The 25,271-nt window shown below is 53.4% G+C and overlaps 8 protein-coding genes across 8 annotated transcripts; 3 read left to right on the top strand and 5 right to left on the bottom strand.

Moving 5' to 3' along the window:
• Positions 1 to 1,429: 1,429 nt before the first annotated feature.
• J4E78_004059 (uncharacterized protein) lies at positions 1,430 to 3,034 on the bottom strand (the record flags this gene model as incomplete). Its single annotated transcript, XM_049364691.1, has 5 exons — positions 1,430 to 1,467; positions 1,524 to 1,916; positions 1,966 to 2,398; positions 2,446 to 2,712; positions 2,765 to 3,034. 5 exons carry the CDS (start codon positions 3,032 to 3,034, stop codon positions 1,430 to 1,432), a joined length of 1,401 nt encoding a protein of 466 aa, XP_049223769.1.
• A 1,130-nt stretch (positions 3,035 to 4,164) lies between these two features.
• Positions 4,165 to 5,343, top strand: J4E78_004058 (uncharacterized protein; the record flags this gene model as incomplete). The annotated part of the gene is made up of 2 exons (XM_049364690.1): positions 4,165 to 4,538; positions 4,593 to 5,343. The coding sequence occupies 2 exons, from the start codon at positions 4,165 to 4,167 to the stop codon at positions 5,341 to 5,343; spliced, it is 1,125 nt and encodes a 374-aa protein (XP_049223768.1).
• Positions 5,344 to 6,303: 960 nt separating this feature from the next.
• On the bottom strand, positions 6,304 to 7,392 carry J4E78_004057 (uncharacterized protein; the record flags this gene model as incomplete). Its single annotated transcript, XM_049364689.1, has 1 exon — positions 6,304 to 7,392. One exon carries the CDS (start codon positions 7,390 to 7,392, stop codon positions 6,304 to 6,306), a length of 1,089 nt encoding a protein of 362 aa, XP_049223767.1.
• Positions 7,393 to 9,113: 1,721 nt separating this feature from the next.
• Positions 9,114 to 9,731, top strand: J4E78_004056 (uncharacterized protein; the record flags this gene model as incomplete). Its single annotated transcript, XM_049364688.1, has 1 exon — positions 9,114 to 9,731. One exon carries the CDS (start codon positions 9,114 to 9,116, stop codon positions 9,729 to 9,731), a length of 618 nt encoding a protein of 205 aa, XP_049223766.1.
• A 288-nt stretch (positions 9,732 to 10,019) lies between these two features.
• J4E78_004055 (uncharacterized protein) lies at positions 10,020 to 11,877 on the bottom strand (the record flags this gene model as incomplete). Its single annotated transcript, XM_049364687.1, has 5 exons — positions 10,020 to 10,041; positions 10,070 to 10,869; positions 10,946 to 11,348; positions 11,402 to 11,614; positions 11,669 to 11,877. The coding sequence occupies 5 exons, from the start codon at positions 11,875 to 11,877 to the stop codon at positions 10,020 to 10,022; spliced, it is 1,647 nt and encodes a 548-aa protein (XP_049223765.1).
• A 1,210-nt stretch (positions 11,878 to 13,087) lies between these two features.
• Positions 13,088 to 16,671, bottom strand: J4E78_004054 (uncharacterized protein; the record flags this gene model as incomplete). Its single annotated transcript, XM_049364686.1, has 5 exons — positions 13,088 to 13,718; positions 13,769 to 14,343; positions 14,388 to 14,948; positions 14,997 to 15,428; positions 15,472 to 16,671. The coding sequence occupies 5 exons, from the start codon at positions 16,669 to 16,671 to the stop codon at positions 13,088 to 13,090; spliced, it is 3,399 nt and encodes a 1,132-aa protein (XP_049223764.1).
• Positions 16,672 to 17,212: 541 nt separating this feature from the next.
• J4E78_004053 (uncharacterized protein) lies at positions 17,213 to 20,850 on the top strand (the record flags this gene model as incomplete). The annotated part of the gene is made up of 3 exons (XM_049364685.1): positions 17,213 to 17,609; positions 17,657 to 19,713; positions 19,765 to 20,850. 3 exons carry the CDS (start codon positions 17,213 to 17,215, stop codon positions 20,848 to 20,850), a joined length of 3,540 nt encoding a protein of 1,179 aa, XP_049223763.1.
• A 434-nt stretch (positions 20,851 to 21,284) lies between these two features.
• J4E78_004052 (uncharacterized protein) lies at positions 21,285 to 24,562 on the bottom strand (the record flags this gene model as incomplete). Its single annotated transcript, XM_049364684.1, has 4 exons — positions 21,285 to 21,369; positions 21,551 to 23,863; positions 23,985 to 24,285; positions 24,346 to 24,562. 4 exons carry the CDS (start codon positions 24,560 to 24,562, stop codon positions 21,285 to 21,287), a joined length of 2,916 nt encoding a protein of 971 aa, XP_049223762.1.
• Positions 24,563 to 25,271: the final 709 nt, after the last annotated feature.

The raw sequence follows: 25,271 nt of genomic DNA, 5'->3' as shown, positions 1-25,271 counted from the left end.
TTTGCTGGGAGTTGTCTGCGGGTTGTTGATCTGCGCTCTGTGATGAAAGCGAGCTACCCTCTCACAGTAGTCTCTCGAGATTTCGCCGTTGTAAAACGGCGGGTAATCGAAATGCGAGACCGGAGTAATCATTACTCGCAACAGACTCTCCACGTCTTCAGCGTCGTAGTCGTCGTTCGGCTGGAGATTGTGTTTAGAGTCTTGCGCCATGAGAACCAGAAACAAGTACAACATCGCTGCAAGATCGTTCCGGTCAGATGCGTCATACTGCGGGTCAAACATCCAATCTCTGTCATCTTCAAAATGACAGACTGCAATCTCAAGGCCTCCCCAATTGTAACAACAGATCATGGCGCGCCAAAGGATCGGATCGGGGATGACCTGGCGAGGGAAGATGCGTGAAATTTTGAGCATCTGGCGTGATAGATAATAGATGGGCTGATAGCCGAATGGCGGGGTGTCGGATGCATCCCATAACACGAGTTCACGGGCATTCGTCTCTCGCACCGCCCGAGACAAAACCACGCGATCATGGTGGTGGTTCGGTAGACCGAGCCCCTCAAGCAGATACTGAATCAGGCCGATGATGCGCGGGGTCCATGCATTCTCATAAGTCTCTCGAACATCTGGCTCGAAGGCATTCGTCATTTGTATCCATAGCGTGACTAAGAAGCCCTCCCTGTCATGTACGTTGAGTGGCCGCAGTATGCGTCCAAGTAAAGTTTGTTCGTATAGTTCAGATCGCTCCCGTTCCAGCTCAGCAAGTTCAGGTTCGGGATCTGCTCCGAATAGAATGCTTCTGCACTGTGGACAAGTGCCCTGGGTGTCCGACTGATTCAGCCACGCCTCCAGGCAGATCTTTCCGAACACATGGCCACATTCGCGAATCTGGTACGGCCAATGAGCGACGTCGAACGGTTCTCTGCAGATGCTGCATTCGGCGAGCTCGAGCCCATGGGCGAGGAAGTCGGCGCAATCGCTGAACGGGGCAGGGGCCATTTTTGAGCAGTCTGGCGTCGGTGAAGATATGTGGTTGAGTCGTGCGCGGGTACGCTCGCGCGTGTATCTTAGGAGGGAGATAAGAATTGCGGGAGGGTGGTAAGGGTTGCGAATGCGGGCTCACTGTGAATGAGCACAATGGTTTGGAGCTGTATTTGTTGTTGTTAGGTCACCGGCGCCGCGTATTGACCGTCACGCGCCTCTCGCGACGTAAAAAAGGCCATAGCGTGGATTAGCAAACGAAGCGATGACGTAGAGTGACAATGGTGATTGTTGTAAAGTTGTACTGATTGTAATATTGGAAAATCGAATGCTAGTACGCTGGAAATGATGAGAAAAACACAGGTATGTATGATACTGACTGAACGCCATGTATGCTATGCGACCAGCCGTTAACCGCGCAGAATGAGAATCGCTCGTATGCATAGATCTAGCTGCCGGCGTGGCCTGTAGGACCTTGGGAAGTGTCTGCAAGATATTAGCGTTATATCCACAACCACTCTTCTCTCGATCAGAATACTTACAATCCATAGTAACAAAAGCGCGGTCGACCTCGTTCAGGCCCTCTAGACAGTACTGCAGGGTCTCCGCGATGTCATGGCACTTCCTCAACGGCGTCTCCTCTTTCATGAGCACATCGATCTCGACACAGACACCATCACCCGCATGGTAGCACTTGAGACTCTTAAAACCCTCGACGAGGGGCGAGAAGCGGTATGCCATATACATCATCTTGCGCTCCACACGGTCGCTGGCCTGCTCACCGGTCAAACGAGTGACGTTCTCGAAGCAAGTGCAAGCCCAGTCGTAGATGATGAAAAGCGAAAGGCAAGCTGCACCAAGGGGATCGAGCCACCAGACACCGACGTGACCGCCAATGAGCGGGAACAGAAGGGAGAGCGTGTTGAAGATAACGTCTGATTTTGTCAGTCATTGCATTCGAACAGGCGAAGGAAATGAGCCTACCAGTCTTGCAGTCCTGTGCCAAGGCCTGCACCTGTGTTGTCTTGACCCTTGCGCATCCTACCCAAATGGTACCCTTGACGACGATTGTAGCGACCATGGCGAAAATGGCAGCTGGTGGCAGCTGAGACACACTGTGGTCACCACTTGGCAAGAGCTTCTTGACTGATTCTTGCAGAATCTGGAGGAACGATATGACCATGAGGATGGAAAAGACCAGGATACCGATTGGTTCGAGGCGTCGGCGGCCGATTGGGAACTTCTTTCGCAAACCCTCCACACGCCAGCTTACAAGCTTGTTGGTAGTCCAGATGATGACTGTGCAGAGCAAGTCAAGGGCGGAATCGACGAGGGATGCAATCAAGGAGAGGGAGCTGGACCAAATGGCTGCTACACCTTTGGCTGCGAGGAGAAGGATGTTTACGATTACGTTGATCTGTACTCTGTTAGTTTGGGAAGGCATGTTTCAATTTTGGGACCTACATTGATCGCCCATCTCGCGTGCTTAGCGGACTTTGCTCGCTTGTTGCGCTCCTCTTCGGGTAGAAAAGGTTCCAAGTCCTCTCCGCTGTTACCCAACGGTCCCCGATCCTCTGCCACGCCATCGCCATCGACGTCTCGCGGGTTCATACTATCGACGATGTCGTCGGCGAGTGAAGAAACAACCATGTCGACTTCGGCCCAGTCGTCTAGGCGCTCGTTCTGTTCCTCGTAGAAACCGCGTACCTTCTTGTTCTTTATAGATTTCAGCTAAAAGTGGATGTTAGCATTTGAATGAGCGTTTCGACCGTTTACAACATACGCTCTCGTCACTCTTCCTATAGATTTCGAGCGCTTCATGGTCGATGTTGTCAATCAACTTCTGTTTCATTTCATTGGCGCGGTTGTCTTTGACGGTCTGTTCAATCGCATCGCGAAATCTACGCTTCGGCTTGACGGGGGTGATCGCTCCATATCCGCTTTCCAGGTCGACGCGCTGGTACTTGCTGAACTGTTCGACATTGTGGCGACGGTTGGCATTGCCGTTGCTGTTGTCGTGGCTGTTGAGAACGTTGCGTCTGCCTCCGACCATTCTGTATGACTTTCGGGCCTTTAGGGATTCTGGGGTATCGTTGTGAATGGGAGTAAGGAAGAGGATGCAGGCAAGGTTTGACAAGAGAGACAAGCATACAAGAGGGAAGACGCGACGCGCTGTCAAACCCTGGCAGCCAAGGTTCCGAGACTTGGAGGGCGCCAATGCGTAATAGCGCTGGAGAGCGCATCATAAATTGGATGCGCCATACTCGATCTGGTGGTGTCCATGCATAAGACGGAGATTCTTGGTGGTGCTTGCTCCAGCTTGCGCCAAAAGGCGATGAAAGGATGGTATGACATCACTCCCCTAGCGTCGCGTGGAGGACGCGACATCTGGATCTCGGCACCTCCGCGTCCGCCTTCATCGCGTTGGGTGCTTGGCAGGTACCACTGCTGCACATCACCCCGCAAAGCGATGCGAGCCGTCTTTTCTTTTGGACCAGATGCAGCTTTTCCTTCTATTCGCACCGTGGAATTTGCTCTTTGAAAAGGAATATCGATGGAGGCATATCATGAAGCGGTGCATTGACGTCACGTCGAAAACCGGATGGCCATCAACACCAACGCCGTTGAAACACGTTCCGGCCATCGAGTGTGCCGCTTAGCCGGAAGGCCCGAACCATACATTCGGTATACTTACCTGGAACAACACTCCAGGGACAGTAAAAGCGACATTCGCTCCATTCGATGAGAAACTTTTATCTCACCTATGAGTTCGATTTCCGGATAAAACCCGTATAGATCTGTCCGGCGCGGACCGACCTCGGCTGCTCGACCACGCTTGGGTCACGTGACACTTCCTTCATCCGCATTGGACCATCGTCGAACGCCCCGGGTCCTTTTATCTTCTCGTCGCTCCTTTGCGATAACATTGGCACGCTACATCATCGCCTGATGATGAAGAGGTTGCTCAGACAGCCACGGCCAAGCAGCAATAGGCCCACCGGGCCTTGAGCCGCTTTACATAAGCAAGCCCCGCAAGTAATAGCTGTCCGTATTCTCCGTATTGAGTTTAATAGGAGGGTGAAGCTTGCCAAGTGAAGCCGAGCACTTACGCGGGACGACGAATAAAACCAAACTTGTCTGCCACTACACACCAGGTGTCCTGAGTGTCAGCAACAGCCCAGCATGGCAACATCAACAGCAAACGTCGGCCGCCCAAACAACAATGCGCTACTGGCTCTCATGGCCGTGTTGGCCGCGCTCGGGTTCTATACCATGCGCATCACGACCGCGATGAACGATATTCCTGTGGGCTTTCTAGAAACAGCAGCGTCGGGCGTTTTCCCAAATGGTGTGCCTATCAAGAAGGACTACACGGGCATTCACTTGGTGGACGAAGGTCTGTCTTTCCTGGTGGCTGCCTTTCTATCCGGCCCGATGCGATGGAACGAGCCATATTACTGGCAACAGCTTTACTTCCTCATCCAAATCACGGCCCTTGTCACGATCAACAATGTGGAGGCGTACCGGCAGCGAAACCAGAATAGTTGGCTGAAATAGTAAGTCTGCCAATGTAGAATTTGGCGAAACCGGAGGTAACTGACGTTATGCAGTATCTCCATCTGGGCCTTCGTCTATCAGAATGTTGGAGCAGCTTGCATCGTCACTATCTGGTGGCTACTCCTCCATCGCGTCTCGCAGCCCAAAGCCTACTTCGAGAGCGGACGCACTGTCCCGTTGCCCTACGCGCGCGTGATCCTACCAGGCGTTTTCCTATTCTACGTCGTGCCTACGGTCGCATTGTTCCTTCCCGACCAAAGCGCAGACAGGATGCAAAAGCTCCTAGCATTCTGGCAATTCACACCCATCCTTACCGGCATCCCCATGTGGCTCGTTTCCCTCTCCGGTACCTCGACGACCGTTACCGCGAGCAACAGGAATGCGGATGTTCGACACCTCAAAGTTCTCTACGCTCTCCTTTTCGTTCTTTGTGTGGCAACTCATTGGTACGCCATCCGCGGCATTTCCCTATCGACAGACCCCGATGTTACGTACGCCCGCGTCTTTTTACCCAGTACCTATACCTGGAAGAGGAACGCTGATTGGGGTCTGTTGTTCATCTTCCAGTGGGATTGGCTCATCATCGGACTAATGTACATTATCCCGTCGTGGGTCGCGGTGTGCGATGTGCAGCGGATGAGAAACGGAGAGGCTACGCTCGAAAATCTCTTTGAGAGCTTCCTTGTTATTGCGGCCCTGACGGGTGGTGGTGGCCCAGGCGCAACGCTTGCCGCTGTCTGGTTCTGGCGAGAGGCTGCACTGGCGGACATTGAGATTGCATCGGGGGCGAAGAAGGTGCAGTAATTGTGGAAATCGAAAGAACATTGCTAGGAAGATCAGGTCGCATTACCGATTGTGGACCACTAGTGACGAAGAGCAGAGTAACCACCAAGCCTATAGCTATGGAGAGTTCGAACCAGCATCCCAACTACCTGTATTACCTATGCCAATATTGGCTGTTATTTATTCGTCTAATTCCCTCCTATCACATCCATAACCCCCAACCCCCCTCCTGCCAATCTCATTGTACTCGCTACCAAGGTCTTCTAAGATTGTTCGTCCAAATTCAGCGCCAGGAACGCGGCTTCTAGGTCTTCCGAGGTCCCAAACGCTACCGTTTGCACTAAGTCTCTCCACCTTTCAGCCCTGTCGACAATAACAAGTAGCCGTGCGTCTGACACCCGGACATCTGAAGGGGTTGCAGGAGCGATCATTTGATTTTGCTGCAACATGGTGTAAAGTCGCTGCAATGGTGATGAATGCTCGTTCTCGTTGTTGGTTCCCTGTACTAAGGCACGAACAAATCCGTTCACAATTGCTGACATATAGACTTGTGTCTGTGCTGCCTGTGTTGACGGTATAGGTGGCATAAATGCGTCAAGTAGCAACTGTGCTATCTCTCCAATCGCAGTCGTGAGTCGGCCTATATTTCGAGAGACATCATCGGGTGAGAGTGGTGTAGACATAGCGTTGGTCGATGACATGGTGGATGATAGTTGGGGGTGACCATAATGTGTTCTTATATATCCGCGTGAAAAACTTTTGTTTGCTTCACGAAGCCATCCAAGATATGGGTGGAAGGTTCTTATGACTAGGTACGAATTTACTCACACCCTCAGCATGTGATTAGTAGAGTGGGGTCAGCTGGCAGAATGGTAACTAATATTCCTAAAGATAAGGGCACTCATCCAGGTGCTTTAATATTCAAACATTGAGGCTCAACACTCGCAAAACCTTGACGAGTTATCTTCATCGTTGAAGGCCTCATGGTTGTGACAATAGCGTGGAGTACGCTTCCTTCACATCTCTTAAGAGCGGTGACCCCAGAACCTTCTCCCAATCCTCTTCGAAAACATTCTGCAGAGTCATAACGCCAATATCAACGAGCGACTTGGTCTCTTCCTGACCAGACCATGCAATTCTAGTCGGCCAGAATGCAATGTGAACTGCCCAATGCACCACCATCCTCGTTAGCCACGCCTTGCCGAGCACCTCTGTATGCCCACGAGCTGCAATATATGCATTCAAGAACACACCGAGTAGCCCTCTACCACCTCGAAAGCGATCAAGAAGAAATGCCTCAGCAGCGAATTGACCGACATCCGTTGCGCTGGTGCCGCGACGCACCATCTCCCAGTCCACGATGGTCAGCTCAACCGGCTGCAACTCAAGGTCTCGGACGAGGATGTTTCCAGGCCAGAAGTCGCCATGGCAGATGCACTCGTCGTCTGTTGCGAGAAGACTGCCGAATTTTTCGTTGATAAGAACAGCAAGCTGGGGGTCGTGGCCGAACTGCGTCAACGCGGTGTGCAGATCGTTGTAAGAGTATCGGTATACGCTGACAGCAATGGGGTTGTTGTTGCTGTCCACACCCTTATCTGGTGAGGCGAGCGAGAAGTTCCTTGCTGCAGTGTGCAGTGCAGCGAGCCATCTGGCAAGTTGCTCTCCAATCGACGACGTATCGAGCTTCGGGTCCGTATAAGCGTCCTTCAGGTTACGACGCCCGCCATCCTCGATCTGGAGCAGCTTTTCTGATTGATCGTAGCTCAAAAACCTCGCAGCGTGTACATTCGAGCTGGTAGGGCTCGTGGGTAGAGGGCTCCTCGTCGAAGATAGTGCTTCTAGAATCCGGACCTCATAATCCATACGGGCAGGATCGAGTGCAAAGTCCTTGTTGAGTTTCAGGACAGGCTCTGCATGTTTGAAGATGCTCGTGGAGCCGTCGTGCTTTGTGACGCGGAAGACGTAGTTTGCATTGCCTCCTGAGAGGAGCTGCACGCTAGCTGCTGGGAATTGGGTCGCTTCGAGGTATTTCTGGAGGCCTTTCTCATCCGTAAGATTGTAGGTACCCATGCTGGTAACCTGATTTCGCTACACTGTGTTGACCGATGTATGTGGTGCGGAACCTTGGAAGCCTGAGAGGTGGCTGGGAAGCACGATGAGGCAGCCACGGCGCCTTTTGTACATTATCGCTGCACGGTCTTCCGATATTGGAAGTCATTATGGGAGTGCAGTCCTGTGAGACCATGCGCACTAGCGACATGATACAAAATGAGTCATTTTGCAAGAGCTGCCCAGTGAAGGACTTCCTGGGCATCGACGGGCCAGATGCACCAAAGTGGGGTTGCGGGCTCGGCCAAGAACGGGCTAGCCTCTGTTCGCCGGGCGCTGCTTCCACCCCTTGAGGCATCCATTTTACCCCGCTTGAGACGATACCTCCATCAAAGTTGCACCCATCGTTACTCCAGAAGCGCACATGGAAGAGTATTCGCCATCTCATCTGATTCCGTTTTACTTATTCTGGCTTCTCTTCTTTTGCTGCGCTTGCTTAGATTGTGCATCGTCTTCCACTCACCAGTCGCTCGACCTGCGAGCGCTTCTACGCGATGGAGACGCTCTATCCGACGCGTTTATCGAATGGTCAGATGCGCCTGCTACACATACTACCCTCTCAAACTCCCGAGTCCTCAATCTCATGCGAGCTTCGCCAGTACGAGGTCGACGAAAATCCCGCATATGAAGCACTCTCATACTGCTGGGGCAACTCGAACGACGGACGTGAGATCCTCTGCAACGGTACAACGCACCTAGTCACGGCGAGCCTCTACCATGCACTTGTGAGGCTGCGGCTGAAAAGCGAGGTGCGGATCGTCTGGGCAGATGCACTGTGCATCGCTCAGTCTGATGATGAGGATAAGAGTTCGCAGGTCCGTCGTATGGATTTAATATATGTTCGCGCCAAACGCATCGTTGTTTGGCTTGGCCCCGTCGAGGATGAGCACGTCTTTAAGGTTAAGTGGCTTTTCGAATCTTTGGAACTGATCGATGGTGATCCGGAGGATTACGATTTCAATTGGCGCTTATCAGACGCAGGCGCAGCTTTCGGCGCTTCTTTACCATGGTATTCACTGCAAGTCTTCTTTTCTAACCCTTGGTTTCGTCGGATGTGGTGTATACAAGAGTTCAGGTTAGCAGCTAACTTGGTATACTACTGGGGAACGGAAGAACTCTCCAAGTATACTGCAGTTCGTCTAGCGACCTGGGAAATGAGGTACAGCCGATATCGGGGGTCACTCCTATACACAATCGTAACAACGTATGCTTGGAGAATGAACGGTCCATTGTCATCGGATAAATGTCGTCTTCTACAAGCTCTCGGCACTTACAGGCGTTGGCATGCTACGGATCCTCGCGACAAGGTATATGGTATACTTGGGCTGAAAGAGCTTGGCGAGGAAAGAGACATCATTCCCATTGATTACGAGAAGTCTGCCACAGAGGTCTTCCATGATGTTGCTACTGCTATCATCAGATGGACTAGCGATCTTGCAATTTTTGCCCACACCCACCATGACTTGAACTATGACGGCCACCAGGAATACGAGTCTTGGGTTCCTCAATGGGATCAGTGGAAGCCTTTACCACCTACTAAGATGAGGGGCGGGCTATCCCCTACGTCCAGCGCATACGGAGTGTATAAGTTTATTGCGCCGCGCAAGAGTATGACACAGCCATGCGGCAGGCGACTCGTGGTATGCGGTTCAGTATATGCAACTGTCTCTTGGAAGACAGTAATGCTAGGAAAGAACGTCTCGGACCTCGACTATGTTGGTCTGGTTGACAGCACGAAGATTCATATAGATTACCCGGTCGATATCTTTCTAGACTACTGGCGGCAGAAGGTATCCAAAGAAGCCCCGATAGGCAGCGATCTGAGTCCCGCGATGATCTCTATGGCACGCACATTAACTGCAGGAGAGGTTAAACATGGTTTCAGCTACAACGAAGCGAGCGAAGAGAATGTAACGGAATATCTACAGAGTTTCTTGGATTACATAAGACTTCTCTATGCACTCTCCGAACATGTAATAGAAGATGGATCAATCCAGTACGATTTTAGTGGGTCTGGAATGGGTTGGAAAGTTTACGCATCGCTCGCATCCCGTTGCTTCCATAAATGGGCACTGTTCCGTGCCGAAGACGAGTCCTACGGCCTGGGACCAGTCTGTCTACGAGAAGGAGATCTTATCGTGGTTCTCGAAGGAGCCTACATGCCAGTTGCGCTACGACCACGAGGCGAGAACTATCTTCTTTTAGGCGGCCAAGTGTACAAGGACGAGATCATGAGTGGAGAGGTGATCGAGGAAATGGAGAAAGGAATCCGGAAACGACAGCAGTTTTGTCTCGTCTAATCTACGAGGATTCAAGCAAAGATCGCAAAAACAAGGATTACCATCGCCGCCTTCCTCAATGCTTCCGTAAATACAAAACCGCCCACCCCAACAACCTATAAACCACAACAATCACCAGCAAATACCCCACATACTTCCCCGTATGCCCCGTCCCAAACCCATAAACCGCCAACACCGCCTTTCCATCCACCAAACACTGATTCTGCAACGCACTCGGATACATACACTGACACCCTCCGCCCTCCAACCTCTCACACTCATACGTCCTCTTCCCAAACTCATTAACCATCATCCCCCTGAAGACATACGCCTGATAGTCGATATAATGAAAAACATACCTCCAAAACACATTGAGCGTATCGGGCTGAACCATAAACCCATTCACGCACATCCAAAGGCCATTCGCAAACGCCGTCGCCGCCAGCGCAACAACAAAAATAGGTATGAGCGACGACAGAAGAACGACCAGAGACTCCGCGGCGAGTAAATCCAAAAACAACCACAACACCCACATCCAGAAGCCGTCGGCGCCGGGCCGGAAATTGCCTAGCCAGTAACTCACCACGCTGAACAGTATGGTAATGAGAAAGAGGTACGGAACGCCCACGACAAAGTTACTCAGCATAAACGCCGTGGGACCGTACAGTCCATTCGCGCGCTCTTTGCTGTAGATGGCGAGGTCTTCGAGGTACGCGGGGATGTAGGCGACGGCCATGAAGGACATGAAGGCGCCGCCGAAGAAGATGGCGTTGGTGAAGGCTTGGATGTTGGATTGAGTCGGGGAGAGGCGCAGCCAGACTGTGCCCATCATTATCGCGAGGCCGAGGTACATGGCTATGCGGATGCCGTAGGCGACGATGTCGCGGTGGGATTTCAGGAAGGAGCGGTGGGTTAGGGTTCGGGTGGTGTGGAGGGGTGAGGCGTGGGTTTTGGTGGAGGCTGGAGAGGATGTGATGGGGGTAGATGAAGCTGTTTCGGCGGCGGCACGGATGTTGGCGGTTAGGGAAGCTGCGGTGGGTGAGGTAGCCCAGGAGGTGTGGAGGTGGGTGAGGCGTTGCTGGGCGGTGGTGCTGTCATGTGAGAAATCCGTGTTGATGAGGTCGATGACGAATTCGGCTGGGTTCGTGTAGAGTGGCATCTACAAGCAGAGGTGACATGTCAGCTCCTCTCTCACCCAAATACTAGATGGCGTTGTCAAGAACAAAAACACGTACCTCATACCCCAACCCCTCAAACCACCCCTTCACCCCCTCAACCCCGCCATTAAAAACCACCTTCCCCCCACTCAACAACATCAACTTATCAAACAACCGAAACGTCGCCGTAGACGGCTGATGAATACTCGCCACCACCAAAATCTTGTACTTCTTCGCTATATCGCGTACAAACTGGATGACTTCGTAGCTCGCCGCCGAATCCAGGCCGCTGGTCGGTTCATCCAGAAAAAGGATTCTGGGGCTAGTGATGAGTTGGCTGGCGACGCTGACGCGCCTTTTCTGGCCGCCGGACACGCCTTTGCGGATGGGGGTGCCGATTAGTGTGCCGGATTGGGGGGTTAGGCCGAAGGAGGTGAGGAGGGAGGTTATGAGGGTTTTGCGGGAGGAGGCGGATATGGAACTAGGGGTGGTGAGTTAGAATGCTTTGGGATAGGGAGGGGCCATGTCGATTACCTTGGGAGGGCGAGCTGAGCAGCGAAGTAGAGAGTTTCGCGGACGGTAAGAGAACCGATTAGGGCGTCTTCTTGCTCGACGTAGCTGCTTAGTTTGCGGAAGGAGGATAGGGTTGTCGGCGCGCCGTTGACTCGAAGTGTTTGTTGGATGGTGGCTTTGGGTATGGCGGCGCGATGAGCGAGGATGTTGAGAAGAGTCGTCTTACCAGAGCCACTGTGTGATTCCTGTCAGACAGCTGTTCGCAAGGCTGTGATATTCTGAACGTACCTTGGACCCATCAATGCCATCATCTCTCCGGCTTCGATCATGCCGCTCACGTTGGATAGGAGATCAATTGGCTGTTTAGTCGTCCTATCTTTGACCGTGACAGTGATGTTCTCCCAGCTGAAGCTCTTGACTTCATCGTTGGCCAGATGCGCATAGTCAGTGCCTGAAGCAGCCTTCTCGACGTCCTCCGCAGTACTAGCTGAAGACATGACTGAACTCGCGAACCTGATCAATGCCCCGTGATACCTTTGTTTTGGGTGTGGAAGCTAAGTGAAGGTACACTTATTGCGCACGAAATCCGTAAGAGCTAGCCAAGTACAATCCAACAAAGAAAGGGCAGCCCGCAAGCATATAACATGCGTCTGCCCCCCGATACACTCACGCCCCAAACCCCGACAACCCACGGCCCGCTGCGAAGACCCCGACGGTCCGATATCACAAACTGTCATCGGCGACAACAATCAATCCAGGTCACCGCAAGGGGTGGCCTGAAATCTGCGATATGCCGCGCCTCGATCTACTACCTTACATGCACGCACACCTCATTCCGGAAACACCCTTACACCATCTCAAGATGAGATCAGCATAATCCTGTGGCTGAACGCTGTCTGCCAACGGGTATCTGCACGCCTGTATCGAACGGTTCTAAGCGAGTGTGGGTGATGAAAGCGTGGCGTGCAGAGGCGAGATAGATGGTATGTGGGTGTTGTGTTTGTGATTCGCTCGTGCAAGATTGGGATGCAGGATGCAGTATGTTTGAGTATTAGACGCCGGATTCGGGGTCTTATTGGAAGGTCTCCTTGCAGTGCGGTGCGGCGTAGTATCATGCCTACTGCTACCTACTCCAGTTCTTTCCTGTGACTATGGAATCGGTCCAGCAAGCACCTAGGCACCTGCAGCGTTGCACTTCTTGCAGAACAGCTCCGCAAGCCCGCACACCCATCCCGACAACGAAGCGGTGAAAGCCTTCCACAAAACCATCATAACACATCATGTCAGCAAAACGCGCTGTTCCGCGGCGTAGCTGAAGCCCTATGACTGGGCCAGCCTTATGAGCAGTTCGGCGACGTCGCACGAGGCGGCGTCCGTGCGCGTACAACGTCGCCGAAGATGACAGGGGCGTAGATCTAAGCGACTCAGCGGGCTTGCATAACCCCAGGCGCATCTTTTTGTATTCGCGCTCCTGATGATTCTATTGCAACGATTTGGAGTGGGTACGGCCCCGGGCGCCGTCTTGGCTGTGTATGATGCTGCACGCGTTCCAAAAACGTGCTGACATGCTGCATGTCAGATCTATTGCTGTGCCGGGGCTGAAGATAAATGTCATGTTTGAATTCGCCACTATAGCTAAGGTGATACTACAGCTACAACAGCCTTTCCTGGCAAGAGTGGTTCAGAAGAACAAGAACTTGCGCATCTCTAATACATAAACTCACTAATCTCCAACAACTGCGCATCCAACGCCCTCTTCGCCTGCACACTAGCCTCCCTATTCTCCGCATTCAACTTCTCTTCATACGTCATCTGCAACAACCTCTTCACTTCCTCTTCACCAAACACTTTGCGTGGAACCCCGAAGCCTTTACCGTAGTCTTTGGCACGAGCGATAATCGCGTCTGGGCCTGCGGTGAAAAGATCGAAGAAGAGGGCTGCGTAGGGTAGGGTGGCGCCGTCTTCGATGTTCTTGAGGTTCTGCTGCAGGACGAGGATGTTGAGTTGCATGAGCGCGCAGCCGTTGGTGTTCATGCGTGTGATTTTGGAGGTGCAGAGGTTGAGGAGGTAGGTGTCCATTAGAGTTGCGAGGCCGCGCGTGATGTGCACGTATGAGGCGGTGGGTATGTAGGTTGATACTTCTGTGTCGAAGGAGACGAGGGTGGCGTTTAGAGCTAGGATAGCGGGGTCGGGGTCGCTGAGTAGAGTGTCGATGTAGATGTTGGGCTGGATGCTTGCGTTGAGCGAGTACAGGATTGTTGATCGGATGGAGAGGTGCAGGGTGCGAAGTACGCGCGTGCTGAGGGCTTGGTAGGTTCCTACTACTGCGTCGAAGATACTGGTCGTCGATTAGTAGGTTACGGCTTTTATGGATATCGAGTCACTTACGCGGCTGTATCTGCGCTCAATGGGAGGTAAATGTGAGCGCTCTGTGGTCTGGGATCGGCAGAGGAGAGCTGCGTCCATCGTCTGTTGTGCCTTTGGCCACTCGACTCAGCGTTGATCGGGTCAGAGGCACGATCACTAATATGCCGAAGTTGGGCGGTCTTGGTAGCCAGCCACTTCATGCTTGTGTACAGCAGACATAAGCTGACGATACTCTTCTTGTCCTGTATCATGTCCGCTTGATCTAGAGGCTCATCGGCTTCGACTGCTTCGATCAAAAGAGCAACTTCACTTTCGACGGCCTTGTTCAAGCTCTCTTGGTCGGACGAGTCTATTCGCACCAGATGGGCGATGAGGTCTTCCATTGCTTCGGACTCCGACCAGACGGCGGGAGCCTTCATTAGACGACCACTTGCTGTAGCCTGTGATCGACTGACGAGGGCTTTATACCAGCCTGTGCATTTCTGAGCGTATGTATCCATTTGATTGACGATGAGTTGGGAGAACGCTTGGTCATGGGGAAGGTTATCTAGCATCTTGCAGAAAGCTGTGATGAGTGTGAAGAATTGCGCAGTACCCTGTTGAGTTAGCAAGAGTAGCATATGACGAATGGAGAACATACCTTGAAAATGGGCTTCTTTGAATGTTTCGACCATTGAGTGTCCTCATTGAACGAGTCAACCTCGATGAAGGTCTGAGAACATAACTCGATAAGTGTCTCATCGAGCTGCGGGTGGAAGACGTTGACGAGGAAATCGTCCAAGAACGAGGTCAAAGTACTCATGCTAATGTCAGCGTTCGAAGGTACAACCTCCTTCAACCGGTTCAGGAAGTCTAGTGATGGCGGTAATAGTATGCCCATGTTGAACACACTAGGCTCAACGAGCAACTTATGCCCAGTCGCACTGCCATCGAGATTGGTAGCCGTGTTGGTGTTGACATCCTCTGGTCTCTTTGAGTCAGATACAAGTCCGGGTACAGATGTCTTCAGGATGACCTCAAGATCGTCTCGCTCTTTGGAAAGCTCAGACGCTTTTGTATCCACGTCGGATAGCTTGAACATGCGCTTGCTCCGGTCCCGAGGAGCGCGGGAGAATGCGCTGCCAGTAGATGCCTGGCCTTGACCGCCTCTGTAAGACGCTTCGCCATCCGTAGCAAGATAGTCGTGAAGCAGTGACCGCATCTAGATTCTGTCAGCCGAGCAGCATGTGTAGTACTGTAGATAACCAACCTCGCTTTGATAGAGTTTCCACAACTCTTTGAAGCCGCGGGTCAACGTCGCACTTGATGCACCTCGGTTCTCTCGACGGACAATGCCGGCCACAACATCATGCACAACCCGGTGGCTTTCCGCGATCGCTTCGAACCGTGCATAAAGGGTCCACATCAAGTCGTTCAACAAAGTGGTTCGAACATCCTCGTTTTCTACTTCAGTCTTTGCCTTGCCTTTCTTCTTGGCGGAGTAGGCTCGCAGTATGCTCGGGTGCCGTTGCGCGACCTCGTTGTTAGACTTGTCGACAACCTTGAAGAGCTCGACCGGTAGGCGTTGCTCGATGGTGTCTACTGCCATGTCTAGGCGGCTCATCTTGTTCAGTGCCTCCATGACCAGCCGTATGTACTGAAAGGTGTCTGTTTCGGGGTTGTGGGTGGAGTCATCGGTCATCTAGAAGTGTGAGTAGTGTACATGGCTGGATGGGCATACATACTGGTTCGGAGGTATCAAGACCATCAAGGAAGTAGTAAAGCAACCGACCCCTCGCATCTGTCTGGGCCCGCTGAGACAGGTCGCCCTTGACTTGGTTCTGGGCATACTCCTTCCACCTGTCTTCGCAGTAGGGGGATTTGAGGTAGAGATGGCTGTGGAGTTCTTCGATCAAGATGTCGGTCAGAGACACTTCCTGGTTGCTGAGGTATGTGCGCAAGTCTGATAGGGCGCCAATCTTCTCCATCTCAGTCTTCCGTATCATGCGTAGCGCGTCTTGTAGTATGTCCACTGCTGTCAAGAAACGCTTCTCCGATATGCGAGCCTCCAGTCGCTCGGGGACGAGCTGTAGTTTCTCAATCGTGTCGAGCATCTGTAGCATCTCATCGTAGTTCTGGGATGTGGTCGCAAACTCTCTGAGCTCTGGCTTGGCTGTAGAGAGGGATGATTTGGCCGCGACAAGCGAGCCTTTGAGGGTCCTGACACGGTGTTGGGAGCTTTGCAGGCTGGACTGGATCTGATGGAAGGTACCGATGGAACTGTTGAAACCCTGGTGGTGCTCGTTGACGATGCCTTTGAGCGCATTCTGCAGCTGGTCGTGTGTCTGCTGAAACTGACCAGCTTGGCTTGCCAGACCGAGCGAACTTGAGTCCATAAGCTTCAAGGCGACTTCGATGGGAACGCATTGGTCTTTGGTCATGAAGTCCCAATTCTGCCGTATATATTGGAGAACCTCCTCGATGGCCTGGCTGCCCTGTCCATTGTTTGCGTTCCTGGGGCGGCTCCCATTCTGGCGCTCTCCACTGCGTCGCTTCGCCTGGCTGCGCTCGATGCTGGTAGGCCGTGTGACCTGGCGCGGGCTCTCGTCACGCCCTGCAAAACCACCTCCCCCATAGCCGCCCGCCCTGCGCTCTCGGTCGCCGCTGGGCCTCCTCTCCATCTCGTCTTCTTGGGCAAGGCCGCCGTAGCCACCGGGTCGTCGGGGTCGCTCGCGCTCATTGCTCGGTCGGGGTGGGTAGTCGTCCTGCTGCGCGCTCATGCCGCCGTATCCGCCTGGTCTTCGCGGTCGCTCGCCGCTCGGTCGGCCGTCGTAGCTGCCGTCGCCGCCGCCGTATCCATTATATCCTCCCCCGTTGTAGCTGCCGTTGCCGTTAGCATAGCCTCCATTGGCTCCCGCCCGCGAGTAGCCCGGATTGCGCGACATGGTGCACTTAGGCGTCGCGCAGTGTTGTGTTCCGTGCGTGGCTTATTTGGGCATGCATGGTGCGCAACAGTGAGGATTGCGCGTCATTGGGTGTCCATGTGGTGCATGTGTACTGTTGCGGGGAGCTCGGGGGTGTTGGAGTAGCAGCAGGGATCACCAACGCGAGTCTACTATGAATGCCATGGCCGAACATGAACATAAGGCACCTGGGCATGATACGATGCAGGTGGAATGATATAGCGCTTTCTACCAACGGCACATATTATAAATCAGTATGGTCATGCAGCAAAAATATTGAAGAAAGTTATCTTCGCGCCGTCACGCCTCATGAACGCGCCAAGACATTGATTCCGCACGTTTCGCCGTTCCGCGCTCCCTGGAAGCTCTCACTCGCGATTCTTTATCCAACCACCAACGGAGGCAGCCTTCAGCCTCGCGCCTTTACCTCTCTGCCCTGCCCACCTGCTATGTCGCGCTGATCCCGTCTCGTCCCCGAACCAATCGCGAATCCCATCTCCCCGATCGCGACTTCTCTCCCAGCATGGCTGCAGTTTACGCGAATGGCGCGAATGGCGTGAACGGCGCTGGCAGCATGTTCCCACCGCCGCGCTACTCGGACGTGCCCAGCTCCATCACCATCTCCGTCGCCGATGAGGAGGGAGGCCAGCTCGATGTCGAAATTCCCCTAGACGAGCAGATCCAGGACGACCCAACCGAGCTGTGCGACATCCTAGAGGCCGAGAAGAGCGCGACGTCGACGTGGGTCCAGGTCGCCGTCGCCTATGCGAAGCGCAAGAGGATAGAGACGGCCATAGACGTGCTGCGACAGGCCACCCAAGTCTTCAACCGCGCGCGCGGCGAAGACAGGCTCAGCATCCTCAACGGCCTCTGCTGGCTGTACCTGCTCAAGTGTCGCGAGGCACCGCGCGTTAGACCTCGTATGTCATCGGAATCTCTACGTGTATACCATAACTAACACGTCCAGAAAACGCAGATTCGGACGTGAAACTCAAAGAGTACTGGATCCAGTCGGCCACTGGCGTACTCAACGATGCCTCCCGTATCAGTCCCTCGCACCCCCCGCTGTTCCTCGCTCGCGGTGTCCTATACCTTCTCAGGGCCTCACTCCAGGGCCCGGCGACTGCGGCCGGCTCCACTGTCAGCCCCGAGCGCATGGAGACGCTCAAGCAGGCTGCCAAATGTTTCGAGGACGCGCTGAGGGCATCTGGCGGCAGGAACCTCATGGCTAAGATGGGCAAGGCCCGCGTCCACTACTCCATGGGAAAGTGGGCAGAAGCCTTGAAGGGATACCAAAACATCCTCGAGAGCTCGCCGGACCTCCTCGATCCAGATCCACGCATCGGTATCGGCTGCTGTTTCTGGCAACTTGGCCACAAGGACGAGGCTGCCAGCGCCTGGCAGAGATCTCTCGAACTCAACCCAAGTTCCAAGATTGCCTTGATTCTACTGGGCATCTACAACTTCCAGCAGACCGCCAACCTTTCCACCTCCGACCCCAAGTTCGCCGCACTCATCAAGAAGGCGACTGGTGAATACATTCAGCCCGCCTTGAAGATCGACAACCAGTACCCCCTGAGTTGTGCCACAGTCGGTAGCTACCTTGCCCTGAGGAGAGATGTCGCCAAAACCGAAGATGTCGCGAAACGCGCCATCGAACTCACCGACACCAACGCCATAGCCAGCGATGGTTGGTACCTACGAGCCAAGGTCGCGCATCAACAGGACAACACTTCACTTGCCGCCGAGTACTACCAGAAGTCTGATCAGGCCCGTGGAGGCGAGGAGCGGGGTTTCATACCAGCCAAATTCGGACTGGCCCAGATGAACGTCCTGATGAACAACTACGACGGCGCCAAATTCCGCCTTGAGAAGATCCTCCAGCAATCGCCCAACGTCGAAGCCCAGACATTACTGGGTACTCTATTTGCTGAAGATGTTTTCACCGCTCAGAACAACAAGTCCACCGAGGATAAATCCGCTGAGTTGAAAAAGGCATTAAAATATCTCGAGAGCGTACAGAGCGCATGGAAGGATCCCAAGAAGAAGGTCGTCCCTGACCAGTCGGTTTTGCTCAACCTGGCTCGACTTTACGAGACCGATCATCCCGAAAAGAGCTTGAAGTGTCTGGAAGAAGTGGAGCAAATGGAGATTGAAGCCATCCCTGAGGAAGACTATCCAGAGGGCGTCGAGGAAGGTGCTGAACTCACAGCTGCACTCCGCCAACTCCTACCGCCACAACTGCTCAACAACATGGGCTGCTTCCACTTCCAGGCCGAGCGTTACGTGCGAGCTCAGGAACTTTTCCAGGTAGCTCTCAACGCCTGCGTAAACGCCGAGAACCGCGACGACACAATCGATACGGACGCACTCGTTACCTCGATCAGTTTCAACCTTGCCCGAACTTACGAAGCCGAGGGCCAAGCGGAGGAGGCAAAGAAGGTCTACAACAGTCTGCTTCAGCGACACCCCGATTACGTTGATGCGCGCATTCGTCTTACCTACATTGCGTTGAGGGAGAACCCACAAGACGAGGGGCCCAGAGCGATGAAAGATCTCTTCAAAGAGAACGAGGACAATGTTGAGGTGCGAGCCTTGTACGGGTGGTATGTCAACAAGTCGAAGAAGAAGACCTCCAACTTCGCAGCGGACGACGAGCAGCGACTATACAAACACACTCTGCAGAAGTCGGACAAGCATGATCGCTATTCGCTAATGGGCATGGGCAACATCCATCTTGCTATCGCGCGCGAGATGCCACGAAGTTCGGAACAGGATAAAGAGAAGCGTCGGAAGAGCTACGAACGAGCTGTGGAGTTCTTCGACAAGGTGCTTCAACTCGATCCGAAGAATGCGTATGCTGCTCAGGGTATTGCCATCGCGCTAGTAGAAGACAAGAAGGACTACTCCACAGCCCTGCAGATCTTCTCAAAGGTCAGAGAAACACTCAAGGATCACAGTGTCTTTGTCAACTTGGGACACACGTATTGCGAGATCAAGCAGTATGCGCGAGCAATTGAAAACGTAAGCGCATAACCCTCACTACATTGTTAACCTTTTGCTAACACATCCAAGTATGAAGCAGCCCTATCCCGGAACAGACACAACGACCCAAAGATCCTGGCTTGTTTAGGACGAACCTGGTATCTTCGAGCCAAGCATGAAAACAGCATCGCCGGATTCCGCACTGCTCTTGACTACTCAAAGCAAGCGCTCGCGGCCGCTCCTGCAGACCTCAACTCTCAGTTCAACGTCGCCTTCGTCCAGTTCCAGATCGCCACCCGAATCTACCAGCTCACCGAACAACAGCGCACGCTCGAAGACGTCGACCAAGCCGTAACAGGTCTCAACGAGGCGATTGAAACACTTGAGAAGCTCACCAAGGAGGAGAACCCGCCCTTCCCACGTGCCGACATCACCGCTCGTGCAAACATGGGTCGCAACACCATGGTCAAGCAACTCGAGCGTACCCGCGAGAAGCAAGCCGCCTACGAAGGCGAAAACGCGACCAAGCTCGACCAAGCGCGCCGCATCCGCGAAGCCGAAGTGCGCCGCCGCGAGGAAGAAAAGGCACGCGCAGAAGCAGAGGCCCTAGAGAAGAAGCGCAAGTACGCAGAAGAGCAACAGCGCCTCCTCCAGCGCGACCGCGAACTCATGGAGAAGCGCAACGAAGAAGAGCGTCGCCGCATGGAAGAGGACGAAGACAAGGAAGTCCGCAAAGCAGAGCGTAAAGCACGTGGACCCAAGGGCCCGAAGCGCAAGAAGAAGGACGCCGACTCCGACACCGACGGCCTGCCTTCCGACGACGACGAGCCACGCTCAAGACGCAGACGGACGACAGCCAGTGGCACCGAGGACCTGTCCGACGAAGAGCGGCCCCGCGAGAAGAAGAAGAGGAAGCTCGCCCGCAAGAGCGAACCAGTCGGTAAATACAAGTCTGCGGAGTTCATCGACGATGAGAGCGACGAGGATGGCGCCGCGCCCGCTGAAGACGGAGACAAGGCTGATGGCACGGCTGGCAGCGACGACGAAGGTGTTGCAGCTTCAGCGCCTCGTCCCCGCAAAGCCCGCGTCGTCGACGATGAGGATGAAGACGATGACGCTATCGCCGCCCCGAAAGCTAATGGTGACACCGCCATGGACGACGATGAGGATGAGTAGCGCTATCGCTTGTCGTTCCATGGCGAAGGCCCACAGTCTTGGAAGCATTATCACCTGGCGTTCGTCTGAGTTATCCGTCTAATCCTCTTTTATTGTCGCGTCTTATTCTTCCTTTCTTCTTAGTTCTTGCATCAGCGCTACGGCGTCTCCGGGGTGGCAGACAACGGGGGAATCACATCATCAGCTCCGTTTTATTGTACGGCACTACTAAAATTTGTATACCATCACATGCAAGGGCGGGGGCTTATAGAGATGCAATTCAAAGTAAAATGTACAATATGATTTCATTGTATGATTTCAGGCTAATGATGATTCCTTCAAGCTACACGTCTGCCTAGGCATATCCTGAAGACCCTGGAGCCTACATCGAGCTAAAAACATGCAGAGTAGGTGGCCCAGGGTCAACGTAGGCTTCTGGGTGGTCGGGTTTTCCATCAAACAGCCCATTCGTCCTTGTCGTCTTTAGCGGTGATAAAGGGTTCGTCGACGAGCTTAACGGCAAGTTCCCCGCATAGCACACTAAAACACGTTGTTAGCACAGCAAAGAAGAAAACAGCACCTCATACAAGGAAAAAGCTGAACAGGCCTGCAGCCTACATCAACGTGGAAACCTGCAAAGTAGGTGCCCTGACGTCGATGTATGCTCCTGACCTTTTCAGTTTTTCCCTGAATTGAGGTGGCAGCACAAGGGAAGACTCACCAACTGCTCCCAACCAAAGCATCCAACTCCCTAATCGCCCTCTCCCTCCCCTTCCCCACCTTAACCCCCCTCTGCACCTCCGCCTGCAACTCCGCAATGCGCTTTCCCCTCGCAATCCCCGCCAGCTCCACCACCCTCTTCGCAAGACAATCGCTATGAAAAGCATGCTGGCACGGGAAAACAAAGAACTGCCTCGCCAACAACGGCAGCCCACACACATAGCACCTCTCCCCGGGTTCCACAATCGCATACCGCTGCTCCAGCGCCTTGATATCCGACTTGATATGCGTAGCCGTCGCCTCACTATCATCCATCTCCTGCTTCAAGCCATCAATCTTGTGGCTGTAGTCTTCGAGGGCGGCGCAGATTTCCTCTTTGAAATCGTCGATGACGACGAAGTCCGGGAAGAAGGGGATGAGGTCTTCGATGCGGAGGAGGTCGACGCGGCGCAGGAACTCGATGGCGGTTTTGATGCCACTGGATTGCGAGATAACCTTTTTGGCGATGGCGAGCCAGAGTTTTTTGCGGAGAACAGGGGAGGTGTTGGAGCGGTCGGCGACGCTCGAGGCGAGGTCTATTTCGTCGTATTTTAGGGCGAGGTCGACAGCTTGCGCGTATTGTTGCATGGAGCTGTAGATGTGTACGCAGGATTGGACGCGCTTGTGTTGGATGCAGAGGCGGAGGGCAAAGTCGGCGTCGTAGTTTTGCTCGTGAGCGAGAGATTGGCCTTCGAGGTAGGCGAGGAGGGCGGATTCGTCGGTTGTGGGGTGGGAGGCGTAGATGGAGATAAGGGTGTTGTGGATGGCGGCGTCGGTTGAGTTGTGTTGGTTGATCTCGAAGAGAAGGTAGCGGACTGCTTGGTTCTGGTTCAGCGTGGCCTTGGTGTGGTTGTTGTAGTTGAGGAATGCGGGGATGAGCTTCTGCGCGTCGAAGTTCGAGTGTCGCATCATCACATCGACGAGCTCGACTGGTACGTGGGCCATGAGCACAGAGCTGTACTTGTAGAAGATCTCGGGATCTGTCTGCTTCTTGAGGACGTCCAGAGATTCTTGCCAACGCTCACGCTGCACCCAGTACGAGAGTACGTAGTTGTAATCGTTGACCACAGTAGCAAAGTAGAGCAGCTCTTCCTCTCGACCGTGACTGCTGATGATCTCGTATACAGTCTTACGGTCAAGATCAGCCTTGTACTTGGTTACAAAGTCTTGATACTCTTTCCGGATGACTGATAGTTGATCATGAGTCTCGGCGGTGTTCATGCTCTCCGAGAGTTCTGCTTTCGTGGTAATGGTGTCATCGAGAGTATTGAGCTTGGCCATGTATAGTTCAATCAACCAAGTAGCGACCATAGTCCGTTGCATTATCGATGACTTCTTCAATGTGGACAGTTTCGTCACCAGGTACTTCCGTAGCGCGTCCTGCTCGCCATTGTCGATGAACGTCAGCGCGACTTGCTCAAACGGCTTCGTGCTTCGTCCGTAAACAGTCGCAGCCTCCATCCACTGGCTCTTGCCAACAAGGTAGTCACCAGATGCCGTTGCCACTGCATCCTTCTGCGCTGGTGTTTTGGCGTACTGCGATGCAGCCTCGAATTGTTGTGCTCGGAGCATGATCTTCCAAACGTCGCGACTCTCGTCTTCGACAACGATCTCGAAGATCTCCTGGCTCGTGAAGAGCCAGTAAGTATTCCTCTTCCAGTCAGCTACCAGACCAAGCGCACTTTGTCCGGGCTCCAGCACAACTTGGTCATGGACAATAGTATCGTCGAGGCGGTTGATAGCTACGACTCGGCCTTCGACTAGCTGGAGAATATGCCACTGGCTCAATATCATCGAACTGACAGGATCTTGTGTCCGTCGTGTGCGCCCGCTAGCGGTTTGTGAAGGCGGCACCTGTGATCTAGGCAGCATCTTTGAGTCTCCAAGAACTTTGCCGCCAAGCTCAGAAGTATCCTGTGATAGATACAGCTTCCCATGCAAAACGCCTTGTGATGTAAGCCAGCCGAAGATCCTCTCGGCGTTGGAGTCCTCGCGGTTTGGGCTGTCGTTGTGCTCCGGGGAGATAGCAAGCAGCGAGGCTGCCGTGGGGGCGACATTGGAGACCTCATGTACGGTCGCAGATTCGCTCTCGAACAGCTTCGAGAATATAGATCCGCTTCCTTCTGATCCCTGGCGTCCGACTTTGCCAGCGAAATGTAGGAAAGTCGAAGGTGTCGCGACGATGATGCGCCGCAGATCCGTTCTCCCGGGCACCGTATCCGTCCACAGCCCAGTAATAGGGCCATCGTTCGTCCGGTATACGCTCTTCAAGTATCTATCAAGCTGTTAGTACGAATAATAAGATGTCTTAGAACCGCGTTGCCAAAGTATAGAATTGGGGATACATACTAGTAAAAAGTTAGCAAGATATTTTAAGCGCTATCCGTGGCAGCTACGTTACCCTCTCCTCCCTCCTGTAGAACTCGGATGACGGCTCGATGTACACTTCGTAAACGTTGCCGTCTGATGCTCCCACGAGTATCTCGCGCGTCGAAGCAGTGGGCTGCGAGGGATTCCACGAGATACTCTCTATGACAACGCCCTTCAGCCGTGACAACGCCTTCGGTGTCCGGGATTGTGTATGGAGGTAGTAGTTTTCGGCGAGGGTAGTGGTTATGATGAGGTGGGATGCGGAGGGGTCGAGAAAGAGGCGTCTGATGACACCAACCTCTGAAGGCTTCTTTGGCAGGTCGATATCTTGAGATATATAAGCGGCTGTCCAGGTCTTTTGTGTGGTGTTTGCATTGCTATACGAACCGTCTATATCTGCAGGACTGTCCAAATCGATGCGTAAGATGCGCCCGGTGGACAGAGCCAGGACGACGACATTATTCGCTACTGCAGCCGCCACGAAGTCGGAAGATACTGTGAATTGTAAAGCCACGCGCTCTATGCTGAACATGGGGCCCGAGGCGTCCTCCTGCATGTTGCTTGTGCTGGGCGGCGCATACCCGCTCGAGGTGTCGTAAGCCATGGTGGGCTTGGGGTGTAGCTCTCAGCTATCGTGGGCTCGTAGTCATTGTTTGCGCGATCACCCGCTGTCTCAGTGCTCCTTCTCACTCTGCTGCGGCTTCGGTTGTAGCTGTGGGCGCACCTGCTCGGTGGTGACGCCTAAGCTTGGAGCTTGGACTTCGGCGATGGAGCGGAGATAAGCCGGCGTTGGCGTCGCGTCATGTGAGTTCGCGTTTGGCACTCGATTGACCTTCTCCCACAACCCCTTCTCTAGACGATCAATGAAAGCTGTTAGATCTCTCATATTTTACAGGCAGCTGCGGAATTGATCATGGTGAAATCGCGGGTGTGCATGGGAATTACTGAACGTTTGCAGGACAGAACCGCGCATTCACGATGCCATGGCCGTGGAACCCTCTTACTACTGCGCCTCCCCTTCGCACCACGATTATTTGATCTCGATCTTCGTTGCCTTATTTAATCGGTTTCTCGACCTCCGAAACTTACAACGTTGCCTCTCAACCGCTCAAATTCCGCCGTACTCGCTCAATCAATTCCAAAGCGCGCATCATGTAGCAACCCCTCACATAGTCTTTACAATTACTGACAAGATCAGGGATCTCGGGAAAGAAATGGTACGTGTGACTGTGGGCGCCAATAAAACACCCTTCACATTTCACAAGAACCCCCTCCGCCGGCATTCTGAGTACTTCTCTCGCGCATTCGGACCC

The sequence above is a fragment of the Alternaria triticimaculans genome (assembly GCF_023758025.1).
Source record: "Alternaria triticimaculans strain BMP 0046 chromosome Unknown scaffold_4, whole genome shotgun sequence".
Lineage (NCBI taxonomy): Eukaryota > Fungi > Ascomycota > Dothideomycetes > Pleosporales > Pleosporaceae > Alternaria > Alternaria triticimaculans.
This window is presented reverse-complemented; position numbering and strand designations above follow the sequence as displayed.